At 35.2% G+C, this 25,175-nt stretch overlaps 2 protein-coding genes and 1 long non-coding RNA gene across 4 annotated transcripts; 2 read left to right on the top strand and 1 right to left on the bottom strand.

Moving 5' to 3' along the window:
* Positions 1-353: 353 nt before the first annotated feature.
* Positions 354-14,821, top strand: prr14 (proline rich 14). Of its 2 annotated transcripts, XM_028041466.1 has the most exons (11): positions 354-497; positions 2,174-2,203; positions 2,317-2,508; positions 3,368-3,530; positions 3,605-3,670; positions 5,219-5,259; positions 5,655-8,018; positions 8,592-8,733; positions 10,117-10,226; positions 10,716-10,784; positions 14,045-14,821. In XM_028041466.1, exons 3-11 carry the CDS (start codon positions 2,366-2,368, stop codon positions 14,376-14,378), a joined length of 3,432 nt encoding a protein of 1,143 aa, XP_027897267.1. In that variant the 5' UTR covers positions 354-497; positions 2,174-2,203; positions 2,317-2,365; the 3' UTR covers positions 14,379-14,821. The 2 variants fall into 2 exon arrangements, with proteins under 2 accessions (XP_027897267.1, XP_027897268.1); XM_028041467.1 differs by having other exon boundaries at positions 2,174-2,508.
* Positions 14,822-15,877: 1,056 nt separating this feature from the next.
* On the bottom strand, positions 15,878-18,783 carry LOC114159510 (uncharacterized). The gene is made up of 3 exons (XR_003598599.1): positions 18,486-18,783; positions 17,228-17,445; positions 15,878-15,927 (listed from the first exon to the last, which is right to left on the bottom strand). It is a non-coding gene; the product is annotated as an uncharacterized LOC114159510 (long non-coding RNA).
* Positions 18,784-20,607: 1,824 nt separating this feature from the next.
* On the top strand, positions 20,608-25,173 carry rusf1 (RUS family member 1). The gene is made up of 14 exons (XM_028042713.1): positions 20,608-20,920; positions 20,997-21,074; positions 21,566-21,680; positions 21,762-21,807; positions 21,879-21,911; positions 21,998-22,103; positions 22,482-22,583; positions 23,315-23,385; positions 23,470-23,654; positions 23,737-23,794; positions 23,871-23,935; positions 24,016-24,138; positions 24,227-24,292; positions 24,368-25,173. Exons 1-14 carry the CDS (start codon positions 20,771-20,773, stop codon positions 24,451-24,453), a joined length of 1,284 nt encoding a protein of 427 aa, XP_027898514.1. The 5' UTR covers positions 20,608-20,770; the 3' UTR covers positions 24,454-25,173.
* Positions 25,174-25,175: the final 2 nt, after the last annotated feature.

Here is a 25,175-nt window from a genome sequence, read left to right as displayed (position 1 = left end):
TGAAGATACGGATGGTAGAAGTTACTACAACTTTTAATTTAAATAAAGTATTTTTTGAATTGAAGTGAATGAAAATAGTCTTTTGAACTTATTTTGAAATTATATATTTATTTTTAAATTAATTTTGTGATTAAATGTATTAGTTCTCTGATAAATTGTTTGCAGTATATTATAATTTTAAAATATTAGTTCATTCGAGGACATGAAGAAAGAGCAGCTTTCATGTTTTTCCAGTCGTGCTCCTCATTGGTTGCCCTGAACCAACGACCCTGAAATTCACGCTGTGATTGGTCAGATTTCAATAAGGCGTTTCGGGCGGAATCAGACTCACGTTCTGATTGGTCGGTTGGTCTTGTCTGGTAGTTAGATTTGTAAAGAAACGGATATATTAGCGATTCGCTGCAGGGCGCCGCTGCAGTCCGTCCTTCCGTCCGTCCGGCATGTCTTGTTTACGGCGGGTTACGAATACAGACCCACGGTCAAGTTGAAGGCTTTAGGTGAGTTCAGCTAACGTTATTTAGTTTTATTTACTGTAACCGAGTGAACCGTAATGTGGTACTATTTCCGCTCATTTTACAGACGTCATAGAAAGCTTTGAAAAATGACAGTTCCCGGCTACGACTATTACCTGGTACTGCAATTGATAAACATAGGGAGTAGCAAAACTGTAGAGTATATATGAAGTTGCAATAACGCTCTGCCTTCATCTAGTTAAAATCATTTAGATTTTGCAATTTTGCTGTATCTAAGGTGTTTGTAGTAATACAGAGTTATTTTGGCTTGCTAATAAAAGTTAAAAACATTCCTTCCAGCTATTAGACGAGGTTCAATTTTGATCAGACCGCTGGTTCGGTTTTACTTAAAACTAATTGAAATGTTGCGATACCAAGCTGTTTGTGCTATTCACGCAGTTTTATTAAAGATTTATTGAGATGCTTAGAACCGCCATGCCGTTGCTAGATGCTGAAAACTTTCCCCCTCTTACCCGGTGTAGCTTAGGTCACTTAAAAACAATAAAACATAAAGAGTTGGAATAAACTGCTTTCATTTTAAACACTAAAAATAAAGATAAGCTTAAGAAAAGTTTGTTAAAGTTTTTTTTTTAAGTCTTTAAATGTAATTTTAGTATCATTTGAGCAATTAAGATATGTTTAAGAAATGAGGGCACTTGTTGGCTAATTTTAAATTCCTACTATGTTAATTTAATTTGGTCGGTTTTATTTAATATTTAATGTGTACTTGCGTTTTATTGGACTCAAATGAAAGTTAGATGTTGTAACAACATTTAAAGAGTTATTGTAGATGTTGATGGCTGTGGGCAGGTAAGGTCTCCTGTAGCAGTCTATATCACAACAAATTTGAAGAGTCCTCTGACTGAAGACGCTATTTTTATTTTATTGTATTTTTTTAAGGGCTGCTTTCAACGAGACAGAAGAGTGACACTTTTATAGTAGATTCTGTTGTTGTCGAACGCGCTCAGAAATCTGCAGTTCAAAACAAAACATGTCTGCCATTGCAGGTATAAATTATTAATACTTATGATGGTTTCTATCTCTTCAAATCTCAGATGTTGTTCTAATCACTGTTCGGTCTTTGTGAACGTGTTCCTTTAGATATTAAAGGCATGAAATTGAGAGAAATCCATTGTTGTCGTCTTTTATTGCTAATTGCAGTTGCATCACAACGGTTAGCCTGCCTATAGTAGGTTAAGAAGTTATTTAAAACTTTTGAGATTCTAATTATCCTAATTATGTAAGGATTTTACATAAAATCAAGAAAATGATGGACAACCCTTAGAAAAACAGTGTCTTCAGTCAGAGGCTTCTTCAAATTCGCTGTTATACAGACCTCTACAGGAGAGCATTCATACTCACACCCATCACTAGCTACAATAACTCTTTAAAGAATTTTAAATTTAATTTCTCTTTAGGATCAATAAAGCATTTTTAAATTTGAAAAACAATACCCTGTTGCCACGGTAACGCATCATAACAACTTTCTGACATTAAGAGAAAATCTCTGGAGCTGTACAGCAACCAAAACATTTACAAAAGTGACAATGTATTAAACTAGAATCTCTTTTAATTATTTATTTTCTTAATTTACTTTTTTTTTAAGTTGCACATGAAATGTTACAGTTTATATAAAGTATATTCTTCTGTTTTAATTTCAGAATAAACTTGCCGTCCCTGCTTTTAGAAAAGTAAGGATCAACTCTGCCGTCTTGGACTATTTGTATTATTTTTTTTGTTCAGATATGATGCCCTGCAAGTTTTTTTTTCCGTTTGCTTTGTTTCCGTCCCACATGATTTGCAGAGACCTGCAGGAAAAGGAGAAAGACGCTGAGTGAAAGAGAGCAAATGGGATGTTGACTTTCCCCTCTGACTTGCTCTCCCAAGTAGTTTGTCCAATGGATGAAGATGCTATTCCCCCAATTCCCGTGTGTAGTGCCCCCCCCCTCAGTGAACCTCCGTCACCTCTCCTCTCCCTTTCCTCCGTCACCCCCAGGTATGGTTGCTGCTTCACCTGCTGCTTTCTTCTTAACATTTTTTTTATTTTTGGCTTCTTATTTATCTTTTAAAGCTGATATAGAATCAGATTTAGTCACAAACTGCCTCATTTGATTCACATGAAACTAAAATATTTTTTTTCTTGATGTTAAACGATAAATGACTGCTTCTAGCTTCAACTATATGAATTGATATTTGTAGATTTAGACAATTTGGATCTATCCATTTATTCCCAATAATATATTTTTGTTATAAAATTTATTATTACTTGTACTTAGTGCTTCGAGAACATCAAATCCTCTGACAGACTTACTTTTTACATTTTTTAATCAATATCAAACACATTTTTAATACCAGAAAAACTATGGCAATACAAAATGTGTCTCTGAGGAATTTTGTGTTTTAGTAAATTTTTGTGGCAGACATTGCTTTGTAAACACTTCTTTAAAAAAATCTTGAATTTTGTTATAAGTCTCTTAAATAGGTTTTTCCGACCATACGTAGTTTTTATTTGTTTTTATTGTAGTTCTTTTATGTATGAAATTGTGTGAATGTAGGAAATATGTAGGATGTTTGTAGGAAATTTGCATTTCACTAAATCCACTTTAATGTTATGTATTATCATTGTTATTATTAATATGCCATATTGTTGTTTATCATAACAATTCATGGGACCACTTATTTTCACAGCCCTACATCTATAATATCTTTCTGATTATGTATATGTATTTTTTTTATCAATCAGCAGATTTGTGAGTTTTCATAGCACCACAAATTCATGCTTTTTTAGAAAAGTATTTTTATTTATTTTTTCTTGTTTGCGATAAAGAAAGCCACGTTATTAATTGTGCTTTTAGCTGTGCTCATGATGGACCGTCTGGACACCGGAGGAGCGGCCGCATCCAGGACATCAGAGCCAGAACCCCAAAAGAGCTGGACTGTGCAAACAGCCAGGCTGCCCAGAGACAATCTGGACCGAATCCGTTCTCCACAAAGAGGCAAAGAGAAGCGGCAAACATGGTATGTTGATTACCTTATTTAAAAAATAAAGTAAATATCTTCTACTTGAGTACTTCTGGTCTTATGCTGTGTAGGTACAAGCATCACAGTCAAAGCTGCAGAGAGAAGGAAGAACACGTCTACATGAGGAACCAAACCAGGTTAGCTTTCTTTCCTTGATTTCACATAATTTTAACAGAAACAGCTGATTTAGAACCAAACTGGACGAGTTAAAGTGTTAAATGTTCTTAATTTGTCTTTTTTATAAAAGCTGTGTTGTTGTGATGTGCAGATTAGGAGGTGTGAGGGTTAATGAAGTGATTTAATCCTCCTTCACGGTCTGCTGCATCCAACATAAACAACCAATCTAGTGTCTCGTCTGACCTACTAACAGACTCATGATATTAAACAGTGAATTGCACATTCGTTGACCTCATTTCCTCGTTTAGGAAATTACCCGGTGGGTTTCGAAGCAAAGAATTTGGTGCAAAACTTTTAATTTGTTGTAGATATTCTCCAAGGCAACATTTGTTTATATAGCATAACCTGTTAGCAAGATAACCCCAAAGTCCAAAACTTTAAACCTTGAAAAGATTTTAATAAAAAAAACATGTGTAATCCAAATTTGATTTTAATTTTCTTCCACAAAGCATGAAGGTAAAATATTTGACTTAAAGATGTAATAAGCAATAATGTTTTCTGGAAATTTATTCGAATGCTAAATGTTTAGTTTTAGCCCTGTCACAAAAAATCAATTAATAGCATGATAAATTAAAACGAACTCAATCATTTCCATCTGCATAATTTATTGTTTTTCTCTTTTCTCTGTTTTTCTCTAAAACTGGATGACAAAATTCTTCAGTTTGTTGCATTAATCTCAACTGGCCTTTTTTTTTAAGGACAATTTTGCTGACATAGACATAATAATAATTTATTTTATTTGTTGTTTTTTGTTTATTTTGGACATTAACAATGTCTTCCAGTTCATTAGAATTTAAAGTTTACCTTTGGAAATGTGTTCTTGCATTATTTTGCCATTTTTATATTACTTGAAAATGGTCTCAGAACAACCATATTGATTGCAGAGTAAAGAACTTTTCTGACTCCCGGTTTTGCATTCTTTTTCTTTATAGTAAGTTGATTTTGTAACACTTTGTTTTTATAAATTTAGGTTTAATTCTAATTATTCTAAACCAAAACGAAGGTTTCTTGCATGTATCAGAGAAACTATGCGTGTTTTACACCGGGTGATCACACACATCCTAAAAGTCTGAAATTCATGTATTTAAAAAAGAGGCCATAAAATGTTTCAAATTAATTAGCAAATAAGTATTTTGGACTTAAATATGTTAATCACAGATCTCAGTTTTTGTCGAGTCAAGTTTTGCGCCGTCTGATCCAAGTAATCTCCCTCAAGCCTGGGATCAACTGGAAACTGCTGATCTAGGAGATAAACGTTATCCCACTTTATCCACGTAAAATGGGTTTTAACTTGTGTTTGTGTATGGGAACGTTCATTAAAATATCGCTGTGTCTGTTTTCACATTTGAGCCTTAATCACTTGAAGCTTCTGCACAAATATTCACTTTTAGAAATCAACAAAGTTGTAGGAACATTCATGCACATGTAAGCGAATCCCTGGCAGGTTACATGTGTTGTTGTTGCAACTAAACCAACAAACTGTTGTATAAATGTGTATTTATTTGCAGGTTGGGTTTTCTATCAGATTTACAGCAGAGCACCAAAATGAGTAAGTGTGAATTACAACTTTCTTCAGCATTCATGTCTGTGCTTTTCCTCTTGATAAATGTTTGTTTTTTCTAAAGCTGGGGAAAATATTTACAAGTTACTAAATGAAAATATGTTGTTTTCAAAGCAGGAGTCATCATTTTTCTAGAGCTGCAGCTAACAATGATTTTAATCTGATAATTAACCAAGTAATTGGATAAAAGCAGCATATTCTGCAGATTCTCCATTTAACTACTTGAACTTTTTGTACAGCTTTGGCTTAATTACTGAATTGAGTTTTTCTGGCATACTTTAATTAGTATACTCCAATTAATTATATTTGATTACTGAATTAGTTGGTGATTATTTCAATAATCAATTTTTTTCAGCTTTACTTTTTTCTATGTCATTTTCTAGGTGGAAAAACTCAAAAAGCACAGAAAGTGAGGACAATGTCTCTCCTTTGGAGGAAGGATTTGTAGAGCAGACGATGCAAATCCCTGATGATACCAAATCTGAAATGGACGCATACCAGGAGTTACCTGAAATGGACGCATGCGAGGATTTTGCTGGCAGAGACCTTGGTGAAGACGCCTCGGTCTCGAAGGGATGGGTGATCGGCCCGTTCTTTCAGTCCCTAAAATCAAAGATGGCTAGCTTCAGTGAGATCGTCATGACTCCTGTTAAGCTCTTCAGAGCCACCAGTCCTCTGACCGCGGACGACGTGACTGACGTCGACGCATCGGAGACAGGCGATAAGTATCAAACTGAAGCACAAACTCTTGTTGACTCTGGGGAAACAAAAGGTGAGATAAGCACCGCACCCAAAAAATCTAAAAAACTGCTGTTCAATGAATCAGTATGCAGGACTACATGCGGTTTTGAAGGTGCAATAAGTGGGGGAGATGAAAACTTACCTGACATTGTGCCTTTGGTTTGTGTTGCTTCCGAAGAAGCCGGCGAACCGTCTGGCTCCTCTTTCCTGTTACGTAAAAGTGCCTCGCATGAGTCAGACCTAAACGTTTACACTGTGGAGGGCCAGAAAGGCAAGCTGTCCATCGTAAAACCACTCTTAAGACGAGACACAGGAAATGGATACGAGTCGGTTGAAATTAAAGACAGAAATCAACTTCAGCTCGACGGCCTCGCCACAAACAAAAGTCCACTGAAGCCTTCTTTTGATGCAGAACAGATGGAGTGCCAACAAATCCCCGAGATGTGTTTGGTGTCAGAGTTTGCAAGAGCAAAGAGGGGGCTGAAGCCGAACTGTGTTTCCCAAGACGTGAAGAGGAAAAAGATGAACATGGCTTCAGGAGGTAACGTGATAAAGGGTCCAAGAACGCAGAGAAAGAGAGGCGCAGATGAGACGATGAAACCGGATAATAAAAGGCAGGTGGCGTCGACAAGAGCGAATGCAAAAGCAAAAAATGAACAGGACAGGAAGGATTGCCTGGAGAAAAGCAGCAGTGAGTCGCACAACAATTCAAAGTGCAAAAAAGCCAAGCCCAGTAGTTCCTGCAAACGGATCCCGATGATATCCAGCAATGATAATCTTATGGATGTGGAAACTACCGTGCCTAACCCGACTGCAGAACAACCGGTGAAAAAGCAGTTGTCTGTAGTTCTTGTCCATCCCGATGAAAAGGAAATCCCACACGCAACCAAGTGTGGGAACGCAAATAAGAAGCAATTAAAACGCAAACAGCCAAATCACACGAGTTTAGAAGTGGAGAGCAGTTCGGTGTCTGCCTCGTCACATGATGGGCCGGAACCGATGAGCACGGGTTTTAAAAGCGAAGATGCACCAACCGGAGGAGCGAACCAGCCGTCCAAGAGACTCAAGAACAGCCTGAGGAGCGCCGTTAACTTCTCGGTCTTAGCCAAAGAGCGAGAGAAAACCAAAGAGAGCCAGTCAAAAAATGGCAGAGGTAAAATCTCCGTTGACAAAGTTATTTTTGGAAGTGATCCCCAACTTCCTCTGGTCCATCTTGGATTCTTAAACGAGGAAGATACAGCTGTTACGGAAAATGAACAGAGGAGTTCTGCCACCATGACAGGCGAAACTTTTCTCAAAGTCTCTGAAATCAGTAACTGTAATCCGAGGCTGAGCATCAGGCTCGTTAACGCTAGGCGAAGGAGGAAAGATCCCCAAAAGAGGAGATGCCAGGTTCTGCATAGCAGGATGTGTAAAACCGAGGAGGGATCCCGGTCCGTCACGGTGGAGGACGCAGACCTGGCCGCAACGCGCACGCGCTCTTCAGAAACCAATGTCTGCAGGCGACTGTCGCGCAGCTACTCATGCCCAGACGTTCTCATCCTCCATCACGACGACTCGCCCTGGGTTTCCCCTCCGTATTCGCCACACCACCGAACTCATGCTGCGCACCATCACCATAACTTAACCTCCCACACACAGAGGTCACTGCGGCGGGCGCGCCGACACACGGTGTGCAGTGTGGAGGTGGAGAGGGAGATCGCCCCTCTCTGTCTTCGGAAGGAGGTGTATCCGTCCAGAAGATCTGCTTCCTATGACCCCATGACCCACAACCTTTCACCTGCTCATGTGCATTCTCCCTGCAGCTCCCTCACTGCTCTCGCCTCCTGTTTCCTTTCAAGCCCTCTCGCTTTCCTTTCCAAGAAATCTGACTGCAGGGCAACTTCTGCCAATGCCGCCACTTCCAGTCGAGTTCCCTCGCCGCCCCCTTCCTCTTCCTGCTCCACCGCTTGGCATTCCCCAGGTTTCACTTTAGGATCTTGTTCTGCTGCTTCCTTGGATCCCAGGTGAGGAAGTTTTCTAGTCTTCACTCTGCAAAAATACCAAATCTTACCAAATATTCTCACTCTGGTTTCTAGCCAAATATGTTATTACACTTGAAATGACACAAAAGTAAATTTTCAGCAAGATGTTTGAGTCATTAGTTTCCTAATACTGATGAAAAAAGTTCTGGTTCCATTGACAGATCTTCTTATAGTGAGACATTTTTCTAATATTTTTCATCAATATTAAAGTATTTCTTATTACTTATTTGAAACAGCTCATTTTCCAGACACAAAGACATTAACTTATTGCCCAAAAACAGATGGATGGATTTTTTTAAGCATTTAAAGGTTATTTTTTGGAGGCAGTAGAAACTAAAGTGAAAGTACAAAACCGTTCAAAATAGGCAATTTCTAAACAAGCTTCTAAATCTTGCTGTAAAGTTGCTTAAAAGTTAGCTTTGTCTTATTTCAGGTGTACTAAGGTATTTGCACTGGAAACTAGACAAAAATACTTGGAATAAGAAGTTGTTTCTGAAGTGCGGTGACCCAGTTCTCTGATTTGCTGTTCTGATATCGACTCTGGACTCTTTAAAGTGAGAATCCGGCGCCGTACGAGGCGGAGAGAAGGCAGCAGAGCGAAGAGGAGGATGACGGCGAAGACACCAGCTCCTCCAGTCAGGAGTTTGAAGACGCTGGGCTGAGAGAGGAAAAAGCTCTGTCTGACTCTGAAATTAGAGTATGTATGGTTCTATTTGTTTTTTTTTTTTTTTTTTTACTTGAATACTGACAAGTAAGGCTGCAACTCTTTTCATTATTTTCAATTATTTTAGTTATTGACCAATTTATTGATTATTCAGACGATTAATTGGATTAAAAAACTTGGCACATTCTGCAGACTGTTTTGGAGAATATTTTTGTTATGTTGAAATATTGAAGTAAATTAAATTCCTTTCTTACATGAGAAAATATTGTATTGCATTAAATGCAACAACATAGCATTTGTTTAGTGTATGCTAGATAATTTGCAGCTAAAAAGAATATTTCAAATGTGAAACTTTCTGCTTGACTGTCATCAAAACAGTGTAGAAGTGATCTGTTGATTACTTAATAGGAGAAAACAAAGTTGTTGTTTTTTATCTTAAATGGAAAATGTATATATTTATTGTACAGTTTTGGCTTAATTACTTTTATAAATATGTTTTTTCAGCAAATGGCTTTTTTTTGTGCTTCAGTTAACAATCTAATACTAAATTAGTTGATGATTATTTCAATAATTGATTAATCTCGATTCATGTGATTAATCGTTTCAGTTCTTATGTTCAAAAATGTTCACACCGTTGCTGAAATGTCAGGATTTTGTGACGTAAATAAATGAGGAAAAAAATTATTTAAAAAAATTACAAATTTTAAAAATGAAAAAAATATATATTTTTGAAAAATTACATAATTTAATAACTGATTCAAATTCCTCAACATAATATTTTTCTCTCCTTATTTTCAACTTTCTAGCTGTTGACTGAAGGATTTAGGGGGAAATGGACTTTAATTTAAATCTATTCATAATTTTTCCCCTTTTCAAAAAGTCTAAGAGTAAGCTCAGAACATGATGGTGTCATCACCATATTTTAATGTACATATAGTGTTTTTTTTTACTTAAATTTGATCTTTTAAACATTTTGTTATGGAATTGTGGCCAGAAGTTACAATTTTGGCCATTTTAATATTTTAATATGTCAAGAAAAAATACAAGGAAAACATTTGATCCTTTGCAACTTGTCTGTAAACTATGGCTTTATGTAAAGGACATAAATGTTTCCAAGATCCTATTTAGACACCTGGATTTTATTTCAGGGTCATAAAATCCTCTAGAATAGAAGTAAGGTGTGAAACATTTGTTTAAGTGTTTGATTGGGTCACAACTGCCTTTCAACAGTGGATGGATTTGTTTTTCTGTTAAATTATCACTAAATGCACTTCTGGGAGCCGTTACAGGTCAAGTATCAAACTAACTACTATACTGTCTGCTTCTGTCTCACTACTATAAGAGCTTGTTAATCAGTGGAAGGAAGCGATGTTTAATGTTTCTGCAGGTCATATAAATGGGATGTTTTTGTTAAAGGTTGTCAAGAAACATGAAGAACAAAAAAAGGTTTCGTCCATCCGCATTCGGAAAACGTTGCCAAAACCTCAGACCAACCTGACACCCATGGGTCTGCCCAAACCAGTCCGGTACGTAGAAATGCTCAAGTACCCGCATTTTAAATAAATAAGCTGATTGACACACATTATTATACTTCGTTCTGTACAATTTTTCTAAAATAAGTTTTACGTTTGAGTTTTTGAGTCAATTCCAACAAAGTTTTCATTTATTTTTAACCATTTTGTTCTCTTTGAGCAGCAGTTTTTATTACTGTACATGTGGGTCAGGTATCTGATTAGATATCTGTTCCCAGCAGCCATTTTATAGTTTGCCAACAGATCATTTATTGGTGCCATTTTGTTTTTAGTTCAGAACCAGACTGCCACTTTATGCCGTTAATTTGACTTTAGCATTGATGTCCAAAAGAATCCTTCAATTCTTTCATATTCTGATAATTTAACAGAATAAAGAACCTTAATGCCACAGTATGTGAACAAAGTTGAACAGTGGCTCCCTGAGAAGCTTTGGGTTTAAAAAATTATGATTTATATTGATTGTTCTCTTTCTGTGCCCATCAGGGTGAAGAAGAAAGACTTCAGTTTGGAAGAAATTTACACCAATAAGAATTTCAGCAAACCGCCAGAAAGGTAAGCACAAATCATGTTTGTTTTGTGTTTTTGTATAGAAAATATTAATCCAGTGACGACACTTTAAGGGGACCTGTTATGCATGTTTTTTATTTCCATTTGACTTTTAACTGCTTTGAAAAACAACTAAACCACTTAAAAAGACACCCAGACGTCTAAGCAAATTTAATAAGCACATTTTTTTGTCTGGAAAATGAGCCATTTGAAAAACTTCCAGATTATTAAGTCACATTTGATGTTACCTAGCAACATTGCCACGCTAGTAACCCAAGGGGAGCTCCAGCATGTTTGGTCAGCTGATTTTACCGCTTTATGCGCTGTATTCATGTTAGATATGCAGGAGGCTCCACTTCTGCTTTTCAAAGATGTACAGTTGTACAATTGCGCATCTGTTTGCGGCCATTTTTACCTGCGAGTGTTGACGTTGATTTAAGGGGAGTGGCCAGCAGCAGCTTATTTGGATTTAAATAAGATGTTACAACAGCTCATTGTGAACTGAGCAGACTCAATTTTAATGATCTAAGAATGACTTGGTGCAAAAATGAAATGAACATGTTTTGCGTAGACCTATCCTAACCTGTTCAAGGAAGAATAATTGGTCACCTTTTAATGTGCATCTTCAAAGAGCCGTCCATGTCTTCTTTGGAGCGGAAAAACCGCAGTATTTATAGCTCTTTGTGGCGTGTTTGTGCAGCGATGAGCCAGAACCACACCAATCATCTGTTGCCTTTCTGAGCAGACTGCTGGCAGCTTGTTGTCATGGGTTGTGTGTGTGTGTGGGTGTGGGTATGGGTGTGTGTGTGTGTGTTCATGTATTCTCTAATAAATAAAATAAAGTAACCAAGAAGCAGAAGTGCTGAAAGCAACTCCCTCTGATGATGGCAGCTTAAAAAAGAGCAGCTGACGATGATAAGTGCCAGTCTAATCTGCGTCTAACGTTCACCACAGACATAATAGCACATAAGCAGTCGTGTTTCTGTTGTATAATTATTCGCATAATAACCTATTTTTAACACGAGGAGGAGCTGTAGTGACTGATTCTTTCATGGTGAGGTAATTCATCTCCAGTTATCGCACATTCATGAAGGCAGTTGTTGCTGCCAGCAGTGACTCATGCAGTTGTTGGATTTGCAGGGTAATTATTTTTTCACAAGGGGCTGGATCGGTTTTGATTGCCTTTTTCCTGAATTAGTGTTGCATGTTTGACCTGAATCATGCACAGTTGAAGCCATTTTTCTTTTCTCTGAAGTTAAATCAGACCAAACGTCTCCTGTTTTTATGTCAGTTATAATTGTCAAACTTATCTCTATTTCCTAAATGCCACTAAAATGAGCAAGTAACTATTATTTTAGTAATTGATAAATCAATTGATTCTGACGATTAATTGGATAAAAGATATAGTTTTTTAGAATATTCAACAATGTTTTAATTTAAGCCTTTTTATACAATATTAAAAATGCATCCAAAGATACAAATAAAAAGTAAATTCCTTTTTTAATTAAGATAATATTCTGTTATGTAAAATGAAACAACTTTTGCTTGATCTTTTGTAGTAAAGGGCTAAAAAATATTTCTAAAATTTGAAAAGCCCTTTTTGCTTCATCAACAATGGAGCTGATTTGTTGATTATTTATGGATCTTATCAATAAATGGACAGCAGAAGGTTCTTCATAGAAGTATTTTTTTCTTAAATGCAAGGCGTGTATGTATTTTGTACAATTTGGTCTTAATTACTGCTCTGAGTGTATTGTTTTTTTCAGCAATTTTCCTTTTTTTGAGTTCACAATTAACTGATTATTAAATTAGTTTACAATTATTTGAATAATCGATTAATAACAATTAATCTGATTAATTGTTTCAGCCCTAAAACTTCAAATTTATGTATTGATCTCTTTAAAATCAACTCTGCAACACAGAACCCGTTTCCTTCCTGAGCAGCATGATGGTTGGACTTTCCCGTCATGTTTAGTTGTTTGAACAGATAAATCTGGTTGCTTTTTGTTTTCTGACATCTAAAACTTTAAAATGTGACTAAAATTTGCTTCTGTTTTTGTTTGATCAAAGACATTTAAGGTGATAGAAATAAGCTGGCGAAGCTGAAGGTACAAAGGTGAAGCAATGACCTGATCAATATGCTAACTAGTGCAGGATATAGTTATTATTAAAGGCTTTATTTGCAATAAATAAATTAAAAACTGGCTCATTGTGGTGCATTACACTTAGTAGTGTTTATGTGCTGGACTATGACCACAAACTATTATCAAACTGGTTTTTGATGAGGATTAACCTCACAACATAATTTGTATTTATTCATACAAAGTAGTTTTATGTATCAGGACATAATTAAAATAATCAGCTCTTTTCAAAAACTTTCTACTTGCTCCAGATTCCCTTTATCTATTCAACAGGAACTGGAAAGGTTCAGGACCAGCTGAACTGATTTTTGCCAATAAAAGCAGTAAAATGTCTGACCAGTAGGTGGCACCAGAGTAAATCATGTCGTTAAAATCAGCTGCTTTTGTCTACATCCCATTCATGGCTGAAACGATTAATCATGAATAGTTGATGATTGAAATAATCGTCAGCTAATTTAGTAGTCAATTAATCATTAACTGGAGAAAACAGAGTCTTAAAAATTTACTGTTGGAACAACATACGGAGAGCAGTAATTAAGCCCAAACTATGAAAAATCTATTCATTTTGCATTTGGGATAGAAAATAAATCCTTTTATGTCTGTAAATATATTTGACAAAGAAGTGCTCAAATGGCAGCTTTAGCTTCGCCTGGTTCTAATTCTGTTTAAAAAACCCTACTGGACACTCTAGATATTTCTAAACAGTTAAACAAAAATCAACAGATTAGCCCGGCAACTGTAATAATAAGTCGAGAATTTCCTTTGTTAAAATTATCAAGCGTTCACTCAACTAATGCTACGTTATTGAATTTTAGGCAATAAAATGTTTTTATTATTTAAAAAAACATTTTATTTGTTCAATTGCTTCCTTTGGTTGTATTTTTAATATTGTATAAAATGGGCTTAAGTGGTTAAATGGAAAATCTGCAAAATGTGCCAACTTCTTCATCCAATTAACTGCCAGACTCATCGATTAATCGTCAGAATAATAATCACAATAATCGATTAATCGTCAGAATAATAATCACAATAATTGATTAATCATCAGAATAATTGCTAGAATAATCAATTACTAAAGTAATGGTTAGTTTCAGCCCTAATCCCATCAACTGATTTGTCTTTCAGCCGCCTGGAAACCATTTTTGAGGTGCCGCTCAACCGCAAGAATGGGTCTGAGTCCTGGTTTGGCCCGAGGCGTGTCAAACGGTTTTTGGAGTTCCTGGAAGTAGGCGAGGCCAGAAAGCCAAAGAAACCTCTGGTCGGTGTCGGAAAGACGGGTCCGTCCTCGTCCAGGCCGAGACGAGGCGGCTTCCCCAAAGACGAGCCGTCCCTCAGCGTCCAGGATGTGGACTCCCTGCTGTGCTCCAAGCTGGACGAGTTGAATTTGTGGCTGATCCATGATCGGAGCGATGAAAGGGAAACGGACAGTGCTGATCCTGTAAGTGCGATCATGACGTAATGCCGCGCCGGTCCGTGTTTAAATGTTGTGGAAAATCTCCAGTTAAATAAATCTGTAGCATTTGTAGCCTGCAAGATGAAGAACTGTGAATCACAGAACAAAAATGTCGACTTGGAGAAGTTATTTATACACATTTGTACAGATTGTTTTATTTATTCCACAGTCAGACTGCTCTTATTGGTAAAACTCTTAAAATAAATAAAACTAATTATCCTTGATATTTTGTACAGTATTATCACTCATTTTTTGACAGTTTTGTTCTCTAATTTGTATTATTGTTCTGAAGTGAGGTTTTCATCTCCTTGCAGCATCGAGGTATAATGGCAGCTATTTGTTTTTCTATTAAAGGCTATATATATATATATATATATATATATAAATATATCACTTTTAAAGATGCCAGCAAGAGATTTGTAAGTACAATAAACTTTGTTTGTAAATAAGTTTTTTTCCTTTTTTTTTAAAAGTACAATCAAATAAGTTTCCAGCAACTTGGACTACGCTTTACTCAGCTCAGGGCGGAAACCGATCAATTATTTGGCTTTGAAATTTTCCAGCTATGGCCTTTTCTTCTTGTTTTTTCCACTGAAATGCATGGAAAAGTGGGCGTGTCAACAGCCAAGTTTATACATATTTTTGTGTACATAAATGCATAATAACTGTAGCTGTTTGTTGCTGTAAATGAGGTTGCCTTAACTGTAAAACGTTTGTTAGAATTAATCATCCAACTTCATGTTTAAAAACATGTTTTATTATAAAATACATCGTTTGTATAAAAGTACAGGACATGTATACATTTAATAATAAAATACAGGTAAAGTAACAATAATGCAATAATGCCAAGATGATGTCATTTTGAAGCACTGCCATAATAATAATGCCATTTGTTTTTATTATTTCTCAAAGCTCAAAATGTTTTATCTACTCTTGTATTTGTGATTTTAGTATATACAGTAACAATTCATACATTTCTTTTAATAATAAACTGTATTGAGGAATGAGTTGTTATAGAACTGTATATAAAGGAGCTTTTGAAAGTTTATTTTGCCTCTTTAGGATTTTCACTAATTAATCCCAATTAAAATACATGAAGTATTCAGTTTTTCTGAATGTGTGGAAATCTTCAACTTTTCAAATCGTGTCAAATTTAAAGGCAATGCTGGATTTTACATGTTAACTTTTTTTTAAAAATGAATTTGTCCGTATGGTAAATAAATATCACAGGGTATAAAAACATGAAAGTCGTCTGTTTTGTTTCCGTTAAATACTGGAGAGATAAAAGTAGTGGTTGTAACTTCTAATGATAATCAATGATCACAGCTTTGTTTTTGTTACTTTGCTCCATGAAATACAAAGTTGTTCACAGAATCTTTTTTTGTTTTTCTGCCGAAGTCGTTTAGTCTCTCAATGTCAGAAGATATGAGACGAAAACTAGCAGCACAGGAATGAAGATAAGGAGCCCAAACAGTGTGACAATGGAGATTATGCTGTACTTTTTTGCCTCTTGTGAATACTTTAGTTTTTTGTCTTTGTCCTCTTCATTTTCAGCCTGAGGAAAAAATAAATAAAAAATTAGTCATCAAAAGCTGTTTAAAATACTCAGCAGGGCAGGTACAAGCCTTTTTGGGGCCCTGGGCAGATTTGAATTTGGACCCCCACCCCACCACCACATTATCATTCCTACTATCATTAGCATCATTTGTTTTGAACTTACATCACACTGGTATTATTACAATAATAGCTTTTAACAAATTAACAAAAATGCTCAAATTAATTAGAACTTTAAATTTCAGCATGACATGAAAGTGTAGCATTTTAAATATTTGTAGTTCTTAATTGATCCATATTTTTGAGAAATTGCTGTAACTTTTCTATCCTGTCATTTTATTGATATTTTAGTGTCAATTTCATCAAAATGCTTTTATCAAATTTAATTTTTTATTTTATTATATTTCTATCTACGGTGCTAGAGATTTTGTGAAACACGTTAGTCCGCTGGGCTACTGTGAATGTGCTACATAAGTAAACTTGGACTTGACTTTAACTTTCACATAATATGTTTTGCTGAACGATAAATTGTCCCAGAACTTATTGCGATAAGTGATAATATTGTTGTTTTGAGACTATTTTCAAGTAATAAATAGTAATAATGGTATAATATTCCAAGTACATTCTCCAAAAGATCAATAAACTTTAAATTCTAATATTTAACACCGGAACTGGAAGACATCTTAAATATATAAAATAAATAAACAAAACAACAAATAAAATGAGAAAAAGAGCTATTTTTTCACACTTACATTTCATGTAAAATCTTATCCCCAATCACTACAAACATGAACTAATTAACATTTATTTTTTTATATAATTATAAAATACTACTGTTGTTGGGCCCTAAGAGGAAAACGGTACATTGATACCTTCAGTTCTTTTCCCACAATTTCACAGTAAATGTTACAAACTTTGATGGAAAAGACAAAACCTAGAGTGGGAATGGCATTTAGTTAGTTTACAGATCTAATTTACTGAGCTTGAACTATTTTGTGAAAGGAATAAGTACAAATTTCAGTAATATAATGGCAGCAGGAGCACGATTTATTTTTCACAAGTATCTCTCTGATACCAAACTGTCACAGTTTTAACAAATACGTAAAGAAATATCTCTTATAAAAGTTACATACTGCATTATTATTAGTAGTAATACGGTTGAAAATGGTCTGAAAATAACTTTTGGGACATTTATCGTAGTAATTATGTTAACAGCTGTTTCAAGAACTGCATAGAGAAACCGAAACCAACAAAAACTGGATTTAAAATGCATAAATTAATCCAAATGAAATTAGGAGTACCTGGAATGAATTTTCCAGAGCCTTGTATCCCAAACAGGAGCAACCACAGATGATGCTGCAAATGGCCAGTTTCCTGTGGTTTTCTATGTTGTCTTTGTCCTTCCTTTGTTTCCTGTGGTGTTTTATATTAGGATCATCCTCCTGTTGATCTTCAGCTGAGCCAGGTATATGATTCAGTGGCATTTCTAACCCTTTTTCCGCATCGTACTGTGACATGTCTGCAAAACAAGACAAGTTTTAGTTTTTCATTTACGTTGGCATATAGTAATTCTCCTAAACAGTCCATTTTCTTCATGTCATTCCCTCTGATGCTTAAGTTGCATTTCAGCGTCTTCTGCAACAAATCAAATGAGTCATTATCATGTTGCTTAATGGTCAGGGGAGTTTTTGAGGTCAGAGAGGTTTCGGTTTGTCACATAAAAGTACCGAGGCACTGCAACAATATAAAAAAGAAAAACAAAAAAAGCGGACAGACTTGAATGAAACCGCAGCCTGCTGGGCCGGTAGATTGTCATGGCAAAACTGAAAACATGAAATTCAAGTTAGTGTTTAATCTGTGCTTCAATCGGTCAACGACTCAAAGGAACGCCAGTGTTTTGTTTGGTTGTTTTCTGTTTTAGGAAATGTTTCTGAACTTGTGTAATATTAGACAGTCATGTGAATCACTTGTAACAATGTAGCAACTTTTTTATTACCACATTACAGTGGCGCAAAAAGACGTGTGGGGGCGCCGTGATAAAGGGGGCGCCACATTATGGTGGAGCCAAAGCAATAGAGGAGGAATTATTTCTCATTTTCAATATTTAACACCTATAATGTGTCAGAAAGTACTTTGTTGTGCCACTCATTAAGCATTCCTTTAATCAGGCTGTTGGTTTTTTAAATATGATTTTCTATTTAAAGCTTCAGTTAAAACACAAATCTGGTGATTTTTGACAGGAATAAACAGATTAATGAAGCAGGATCGGTGATTGAGCGATTCTCTCTGCTGATGAAAACAGATGTATGTCTTAAATATAGCAGCGTTTTTATTACTACATTACAGTGACACAAAAACAGGTATGCAACATATAGGGGCGTCACAATAGAAGGGGCGCCACATTACGGGAGAAAATTATTTCTAGTTGCAATTTCCTGTTTTTATCATTTGTTAGTGCGCCTTTAAAGTGTCAGAAACCATATACTATAATGAGGCCGTTTTAAAATAAAAAATAAATAAATCTGATTCTCATTTTAAACATTCAATTAAAACACAAACCTGGTGAGTTTTGACAGGAATCCACTTCTGAAGTCCAATAATCAGATCAATAAAGCAGGATCGGTGATTGAGCGATTCCTTCTGCCGGTGAAAACCGATGTCCGTCTCCCAGTGGGTAAAAAATCTCGACCTGTGAAACCAGTCCGACTCCTCGTATGACCGGAACAGGGACTGAAACTGTGTGAAACCTCCACGCCCTCTTCACTGGTTAGACTTTTCTCTCCACGTACACTTGTCGCACTCTTTCTCCTCCGTTGAGTCTTCCTTTACTTCCTGTATTTGTTGTCAGTCGCTGTGATTAAAAAAAAAAAAGAAGCGAACTAACATATCAGCCCTTTTCTACCCGGTTCACATTCCTGAGGCAGCGGCCAAGGTGTGTCGGTACTTGCAGCGCCTTGAGCTCAGACAAAGTTACCTGGATTTGCCTCAGTGAGGTTTAAAATGAAACAATTTCCACTCTGAAACTGGTAAATGTTCCTGGTTTCTCTTCTTCCGTCTGCTCTCTAACCTATAGAGATAAGACACATTCACACCCCGTTGACTCAGTGATGACAGAAAGGACATTTCATGATACACACAGCTGTTCATCAGGTAAACTGGGAGCTCATTAATGATTACAGCGCGAAGACCGGATTCCTCTAAGTACAACTAGTCAGTTTAGGGCCAGTGGAAAAACAAAACCCTGAGTATTTTCTCACAACTCGGTTGGTCTCAAAATACAGACTTTTTTTTGGGTCAATTCTGATTTTAATCTCAAAATTCTGATTTTAATCTCAGAATTCTGATTTTATTTGTATGAAATCTGACTTTAATTTCTGACAATTAAAGTCAGATTTTTTTTTCTTCAAAATGTAGACGTTCTATTGAGAATTTTCACATTAAGTTCAAAATTCTGACTTTTTTCAGAATTTTGCTGTTAATCGTTAATCTCAAAATTCTGATTTTGATTTTAATCTAAAAAATTATGACTATTTTTTTCCTCACAATAAATTTTTTTCTCTCGGAATTTTTACTTGAATCCCTTAATCTCACAATTCTGACTTTTGTTTCCTTACAATTATTTTTTTTCCAGAATTTTGACGTTAATCTCAAAATTCTGACCTTTGAAGATTAAGGTCAGAATTTTTTTATTATAATCCATTATAACCCATTATAATGCAAAAAAACACGCAAAAACAAAGTGGTATCATAAAACATAGACAAAACCACCACTTCCCTTCTAAACAGCTTGTCAATGTGACTGAATATTAATGATGACATTAACTTTTTTTTACACAGAGACATTTAAATAACTTGTTTCCCCCCTTAAAGAATGAATGAGGATGTCATAACTATAATTTGTATATAGTCAGGTTGTCCTTGTCTGATTTTATTTTAGATTTGTGTTAGGAAAATAGAAAAAAACAGAACAAAATTCAGTATTATTGTTTCCACAGCATTGTAGAGAGGGAAGCAAGTATTTATGTGGAAGTACAAACTGGTTTTATGGTTAGACGGATGATTTTTTTTATATCTCGATTCAATGCCACCGTTTCAACTCCGAAAATTCCTAAATACATTTGTTTTTATGAGCTTTTGTTTTCTTTTTTTTAAAAATGCTTATTGTGTACTACTTTAATTTGTTCTTACTTTTACAATTAACAAGAACAATTAATTTAAAAAATCCATCAATGTGACTAGCAAAATAACATTACACGTTTTTACATTTTTCATTTCTACATCGGTAAATCACAGATTTGTTCAAACTCTAAATTTCCAAAGAACAAAATGTAAAAATACTCATTGGTACATACAGCATAGTATCCAGGGCAATAAATTAAAATACAAATGTTTTTAAAAAGAGGGTCTTTTAAACGCATTTTTAGTCTTCACAACGGACTTTCCAGTGTATGAAATTTGTATAAGCGACATTTGTGTGTGTAATATTTGGCTAATAAAACAATATTATTACACCACAATAAATATAGTTGTCGATAAAAGCATGAAATGTATCATCTTGGATGGTTGTAGTCGTAAAATTGATCCCTTGAGCCTAAATAAACCAAGAAAAACTTGAATTCGTGCTTTTTAAGCCCCGCCTTTCCGTCCGGATCCACCAATGAGAAGTTGAGTAATAACGAGCCCGGATGTAAACACGGAAGTACCGTGCAGAAACTGAAAGACACGTCGACAGTGAACCAAAACATTCCCGGTTCATCTAAAATCACATTAAATGTTACATATGCTGGTCGTTAACACATTTTAGTATATTTATACTTCACACTGGTGTCTCCAGTACACCAACAATGGATAAAAACGGAAGTTTGGTGTTAGCTACCGAGAGATACGGCAGCGGGCAGGTTTGGAAATATTCAGTAAGTGATGGAGTGATGAAGAGGACGAGGGATGGGAGTGAAGCTGGGTCAAGAGGCAACTCAGTTGTTGGATTCTTTAAAGTAAGCGCCTTTTATATTTTGTAGTTAGCTTAGTTTATAAAAACTGAGATTTTGATGCTTTAACTGTTGGTTTCAGAGCGTCTTTCTGCCTCAAGGATACCCAGAAAGCGTCAGCAGTGATTACCTTCAGTACCAATTCTGGGATACTCTTCAGGTGCAGTGAATATTTAAATCAATACAGAGTATCCTATGACTACTTTTGGGTCGTTATAGACAGAAAAATGTTGTACATTTCCACCAAAATACTCAGAAAATTTGAAAATAACATCAGAAATGTTCTAACTTCAAAAGTTAAAAATGTATGAGAAAGAAAACTCAGAAATTGTCATATTGTCAGAAATTTTCTTGAAAAACTTGGAAATGTTTGATTTTTGAGTTTCTTCAAGAATTTTTGAAAATTTGAGATTAAAAAGTTCCTTATCTTTTCTGAGATTAATCTCAAAATGTATGGGTTTTTTTTTTTCTAGCAAATTTTCAACTTTTCAAACTCAGAAATTTTCCAGGTTTTTTTGTGAAATTTTCCAAGATTAATATAAACATTTTCAAAGTTTTCTGGCGGAAATGTACTCCTCTTTTTTTTTCTATCTACAATGCTGTATCTTAGGTACCCTGAGCTGCCAGACTGAAGTTTTTTTTAATTTCCAGGCTTTCTCCAGTTCTCTGTCGGGGACTCTGGCCACGCAGGCTTCCCTCAGAGGTGTTGGTGTTGGAAACCAGGAGGCGACTGTAGCTGCAGCCACAGCTACCTGGCTATTAAGAGGTGCAACTTTAACATAAACATCTATATAAATACATTAATAATCATGTTATGTTATTATTTAAAAGTGTGTGTTATCTGCAGATGGTACTGGCATGTTGGGTAGAATCCTCTTTGCCTGGAGGAAAGGGTAAGTTACGATTTGCTTTGCAGATTTAGCGAATGTTTTTAATGCTTTAAATTATTTTTTCTGCACTTCAGGAGTAAGCTGGACTCAGAGGCTAAAAAGTGGAGGTAGAAATGAAATTTAATATACTTCTGCTCTCCTATAATTGCAGCTGTCATTGTCGTAATTATTTAATGTTGTAATTCCTTTCCAGGCTTATTGCTGATGTTCTCAACGACATTGCAATGTTCATGGAAATCTTGGCCCCTCACTTTCCGGCCTTCTTCACTTTGATAGTTTGCACGGCAGGAATATTCAAGGTAAAAATAAAGTATTTACACCAGAGAAGCATCTGCTTAGTTTGCTGTTCTGTGAGATCAATATTTGAGATAGTTTTTCATTTAACTCTCAGACTTGTTGTCATTTCCAGTCCAGATATGCTGTGAAATCCTTACAGTTTGAGTTTAGCTCCAGGTTTCTAACAGAATCTTAATGAAAAAAGCTAAATCAAACATGTAGGCGTTCATGCATTGTGATTCAGTGCTTTATAAGACTTGTGAATGGTTTGAATTCTGGAATTTCTGACGTGAAGTTTGTTTCTTCAGAAACAAACTTGTTTTTGTTATAGATAAACCTGCAGAATTGACCGATTAAAACATAAAATCTGTTTTGTGTTTACCTGTTTTTGTTTTCTTCAGTCTATTGTTGGCGTCGCCGGAGGAGCGACCAGAGCTGCACTCACTGTTCATCAAGCGCGCAGGGACAACATGGCGGATATCTCTGCCAAAGATGGCAGTCAGGTAATCTCCCCTTTGACAAAATGTGAATTAAAATGTAAATCATGTTCTGATATGATAAATCAAACATGCAATAAACCAGCTCTCACTGCTGGAAAGTCTTATTTACTTTGGGTAAGCTAAAAAAACATAATTGTTGAAAAGGCAGCAATTTTTTGGATTAATTTATTGCTTCCTATTTTTTTTATCATACTTTTTATATACAATTTAAATTTTTAAATAATGTTTTTTGTCTCTGTGGGCTTAAAAGTGTCTTTACTGCCAGCAATATTTTCAATAAGGCTACATTTAAATTTTTTAAAATTAGATTAAGTTCTTTATTATATTATATAAAAAAATGTAGTTATACATTTTGCGTAGCACAAGTGTTTTGTATTTTAGTTTATTTATTTTTTGTTACTATGTTAATTATTTTTAAGACCTGCAGTGTATATGGTTAAACCCACATCTCTTTTTTTATTTTTTCATTTGATTTTTTATTTTATTTGTTAGATTTTCTGTCATACTTTGTGTTAAGCACTTATTTATTTGTTTGTCTATTTACCGTCATTATGGGCTTTTTGTTAAACCTACCCTTCTGTATTAAATCTCTTTTTATTGGTCTGATGTAATATTCTAAACTTAAATGTTGTATTTCTAGTAATAGAGCTACTAAAATAAATGAAGTTTTCAATAATATCTACATAAATAGAGTAATATAATAAATAGTTTGTTTTCTCTCATGCTTTCTGCAGGAAACTTTGGTCAATCTTGCTGGTTTGCTGGTCAGCTTGTTACTGATTCCTCTTGTCACTGATAATCCATTGTAAGTTTTGACGTTATTTCCAACTTTTACACATGTTTTGTCTTTTTAAAAGTTTAATAATTCTTCATTCTTTGGGTGTTTCAGCCTGACCCTCACCCTCTTCTTCCTCTTTACTGATCTTCACCTCTTTGCTAACTACAAAGCCGTGCGTTCGGTTGTCATGGAAACCTTCAATGAGGCGCGGCTTTCCATTGTGATGCAGCAGTACCTGAAGGACGGACGAATCCTGAGTCCAACTGAGGCCAATCAGAGAGAACCCGTTTTCCTACGTATGTTAAAACTTTCCATTTTTGTTTTGTTTTTTTAGGTGGTTCCTGTTGTGTTATTAATATTTTTTTTCATATTTCTCAGAGTTTGGAAAAACCACACCAATTAAGCTTGGCGTTAGGTTACAGGATGTTGCTCAAAGGTAATTCCAGAAATCATTTTTGCTAACACAGATTAAAACTTTAACTCTGTTTTGATTCACTTTGTGTGTTTTATAGCTCAGAGGAACTGAATTTGGCTTTAAAGGAAAACAACATGCCGTTCCTGTTGGGAATCAGAAACGGTATTCTACCCTTTTCCACTGAATGACTCTTCAGTTTACTAAATGTTAAATATTTTTCAACCTTGCTCTGCTTGTTGCAGGCTGCATTTGTGTTTGTTTGGGAACAAATGCATCAGTTCGTGATGAAATCAGAGCAATGTGCCAGGCTGCCTGTGTCAGCAACATGCTAAGTTGCCCAACCACTTTGAAACCAATGCAGCAAAGTGAGTGAGATTTTCTGTTCTGCATTTGCACAAGAATTTGTTTCAATGCTTCGTTAAATACACATTGCATTTTTATTCTTAATTTAAGATTTGTGGGAAATTGTTCACGAGAGTCAGAAGCAGATGGAGGCACATTTCTCTCCGTTCCTCAAAGGTGAGCTTACACAAGTTTGAGTTTGTAGTTTGTGTTTCTGTGAATGAGATTTGTTAATAAATCTGTAATATTTAGGTGTTAAAGCTGCAGGATGGGACACAGAAAGGACTTTGCTGGACTGGGATGAGTGGCGAGTGGAGTGGAAAACAAAAAACAGCTGAGCTGCTTTTTTTGGTTTATTAAACATCTCAATGTCTAAATGTTTTCTAATTCATTTAAAATTAAAATGTTAGCTCTGAACCATTGTAGAAGAATGTAAATATTTTTGCATAATTTAATAAAAAGAATGATTAAACTGTTAGTTTCGTTCTCCACACATATTTATCCTACTCCTTAATCATAGGCATGAAAATATTTTTTATTTGTGTTTTTTAATGTTTCGTTTGAATAATTTTACAGCTCCTGTTTACAAATGAATTGGATGCACAAGTTGTAAATCATGTTGGGTTTCCTGCTATCCTAACTGACTCTGACATTTGCACATTTTCAGCTGCATTTTTTAGTTTTCCTGAAAGCTATATGAGCAATCAATTGTAAGAATAATTTATTTTAGCTTGTATTTCAAAATTACAAGCTAGGCTTATAAAAAATTAGTTTATGCCCAGAAATAAATCAATACAAAATTCCCAGAAAATATCCTAAAAGTTTGATTGCTATAATTTGTGTTATTAAAGTGCAACTTGTTTTTTTTTTTTTTGTTGTTGTTACAGTTGCACATCTCACTTTAAACATAAAAATGCTCTAAATAAATCTTCAAAAGAATTTACATTTGTATTCAATTAATTCACATGGGTGCTTATAATTACACATTAGCTGTCCAGTCGAAAGGAATAACATATTTTAGCCACTAGATAACAGTGTTACAAAATAAATTTAAGAAAAA

Source organism: Xiphophorus couchianus, chromosome 16 (assembly GCF_001444195.1).
Source record: "Xiphophorus couchianus chromosome 16, X_couchianus-1.0, whole genome shotgun sequence".
In the NCBI taxonomy this organism is placed as follows: Eukaryota; Metazoa; Chordata; class Actinopteri; order Cyprinodontiformes; family Poeciliidae; genus Xiphophorus; species Xiphophorus couchianus.
Note: the sequence above shows the minus strand (reverse complement) of the source record. Positions and strands in the feature narration are given on the sequence as shown.

Excerpts from the sequence above, each read along its gene's own strand:
- prr14 (XM_028041466.1), top strand. The coding sequence starts at position 2,366 with ATGTTGACTTTCCCCTCTGACTTGCTCTCCCAAGTAGTTTGTCCAATG. Across the intron at positions 8,019-8,591 it reads GCTGCTTCCTTGGATCCCAG|TGAGAATCCGGCGCCGTACG; the intron begins GTGAGGAAGTTT and ends GACTCTTTAAAG. Across the intron at positions 8,734-10,116 it reads TGTCTGACTCTGAAATTAGA|GTTGTCAAGAAACATGAAGA; the intron begins GTATGTATGGTT and ends TTTTTGTTAAAG.
- rusf1 (XM_028042713.1), top strand. The coding sequence starts at position 20,771 with ATGGATAAAAACGGAAGTTTGGTGTTAGCTACCGAGAGATACGGCAGC. Across the intron at positions 21,912-21,997 it reads TCAGAGGCTAAAAAGTGGAG|GCTTATTGCTGATGTTCTCA; the intron begins GTAGAAATGAAA and ends ATTCCTTTCCAG. Across the intron at positions 22,584-23,314 it reads CTGCCAAAGATGGCAGTCAG|GAAACTTTGGTCAATCTTGC; the intron begins GTAATCTCCCCT and ends TGCTTTCTGCAG.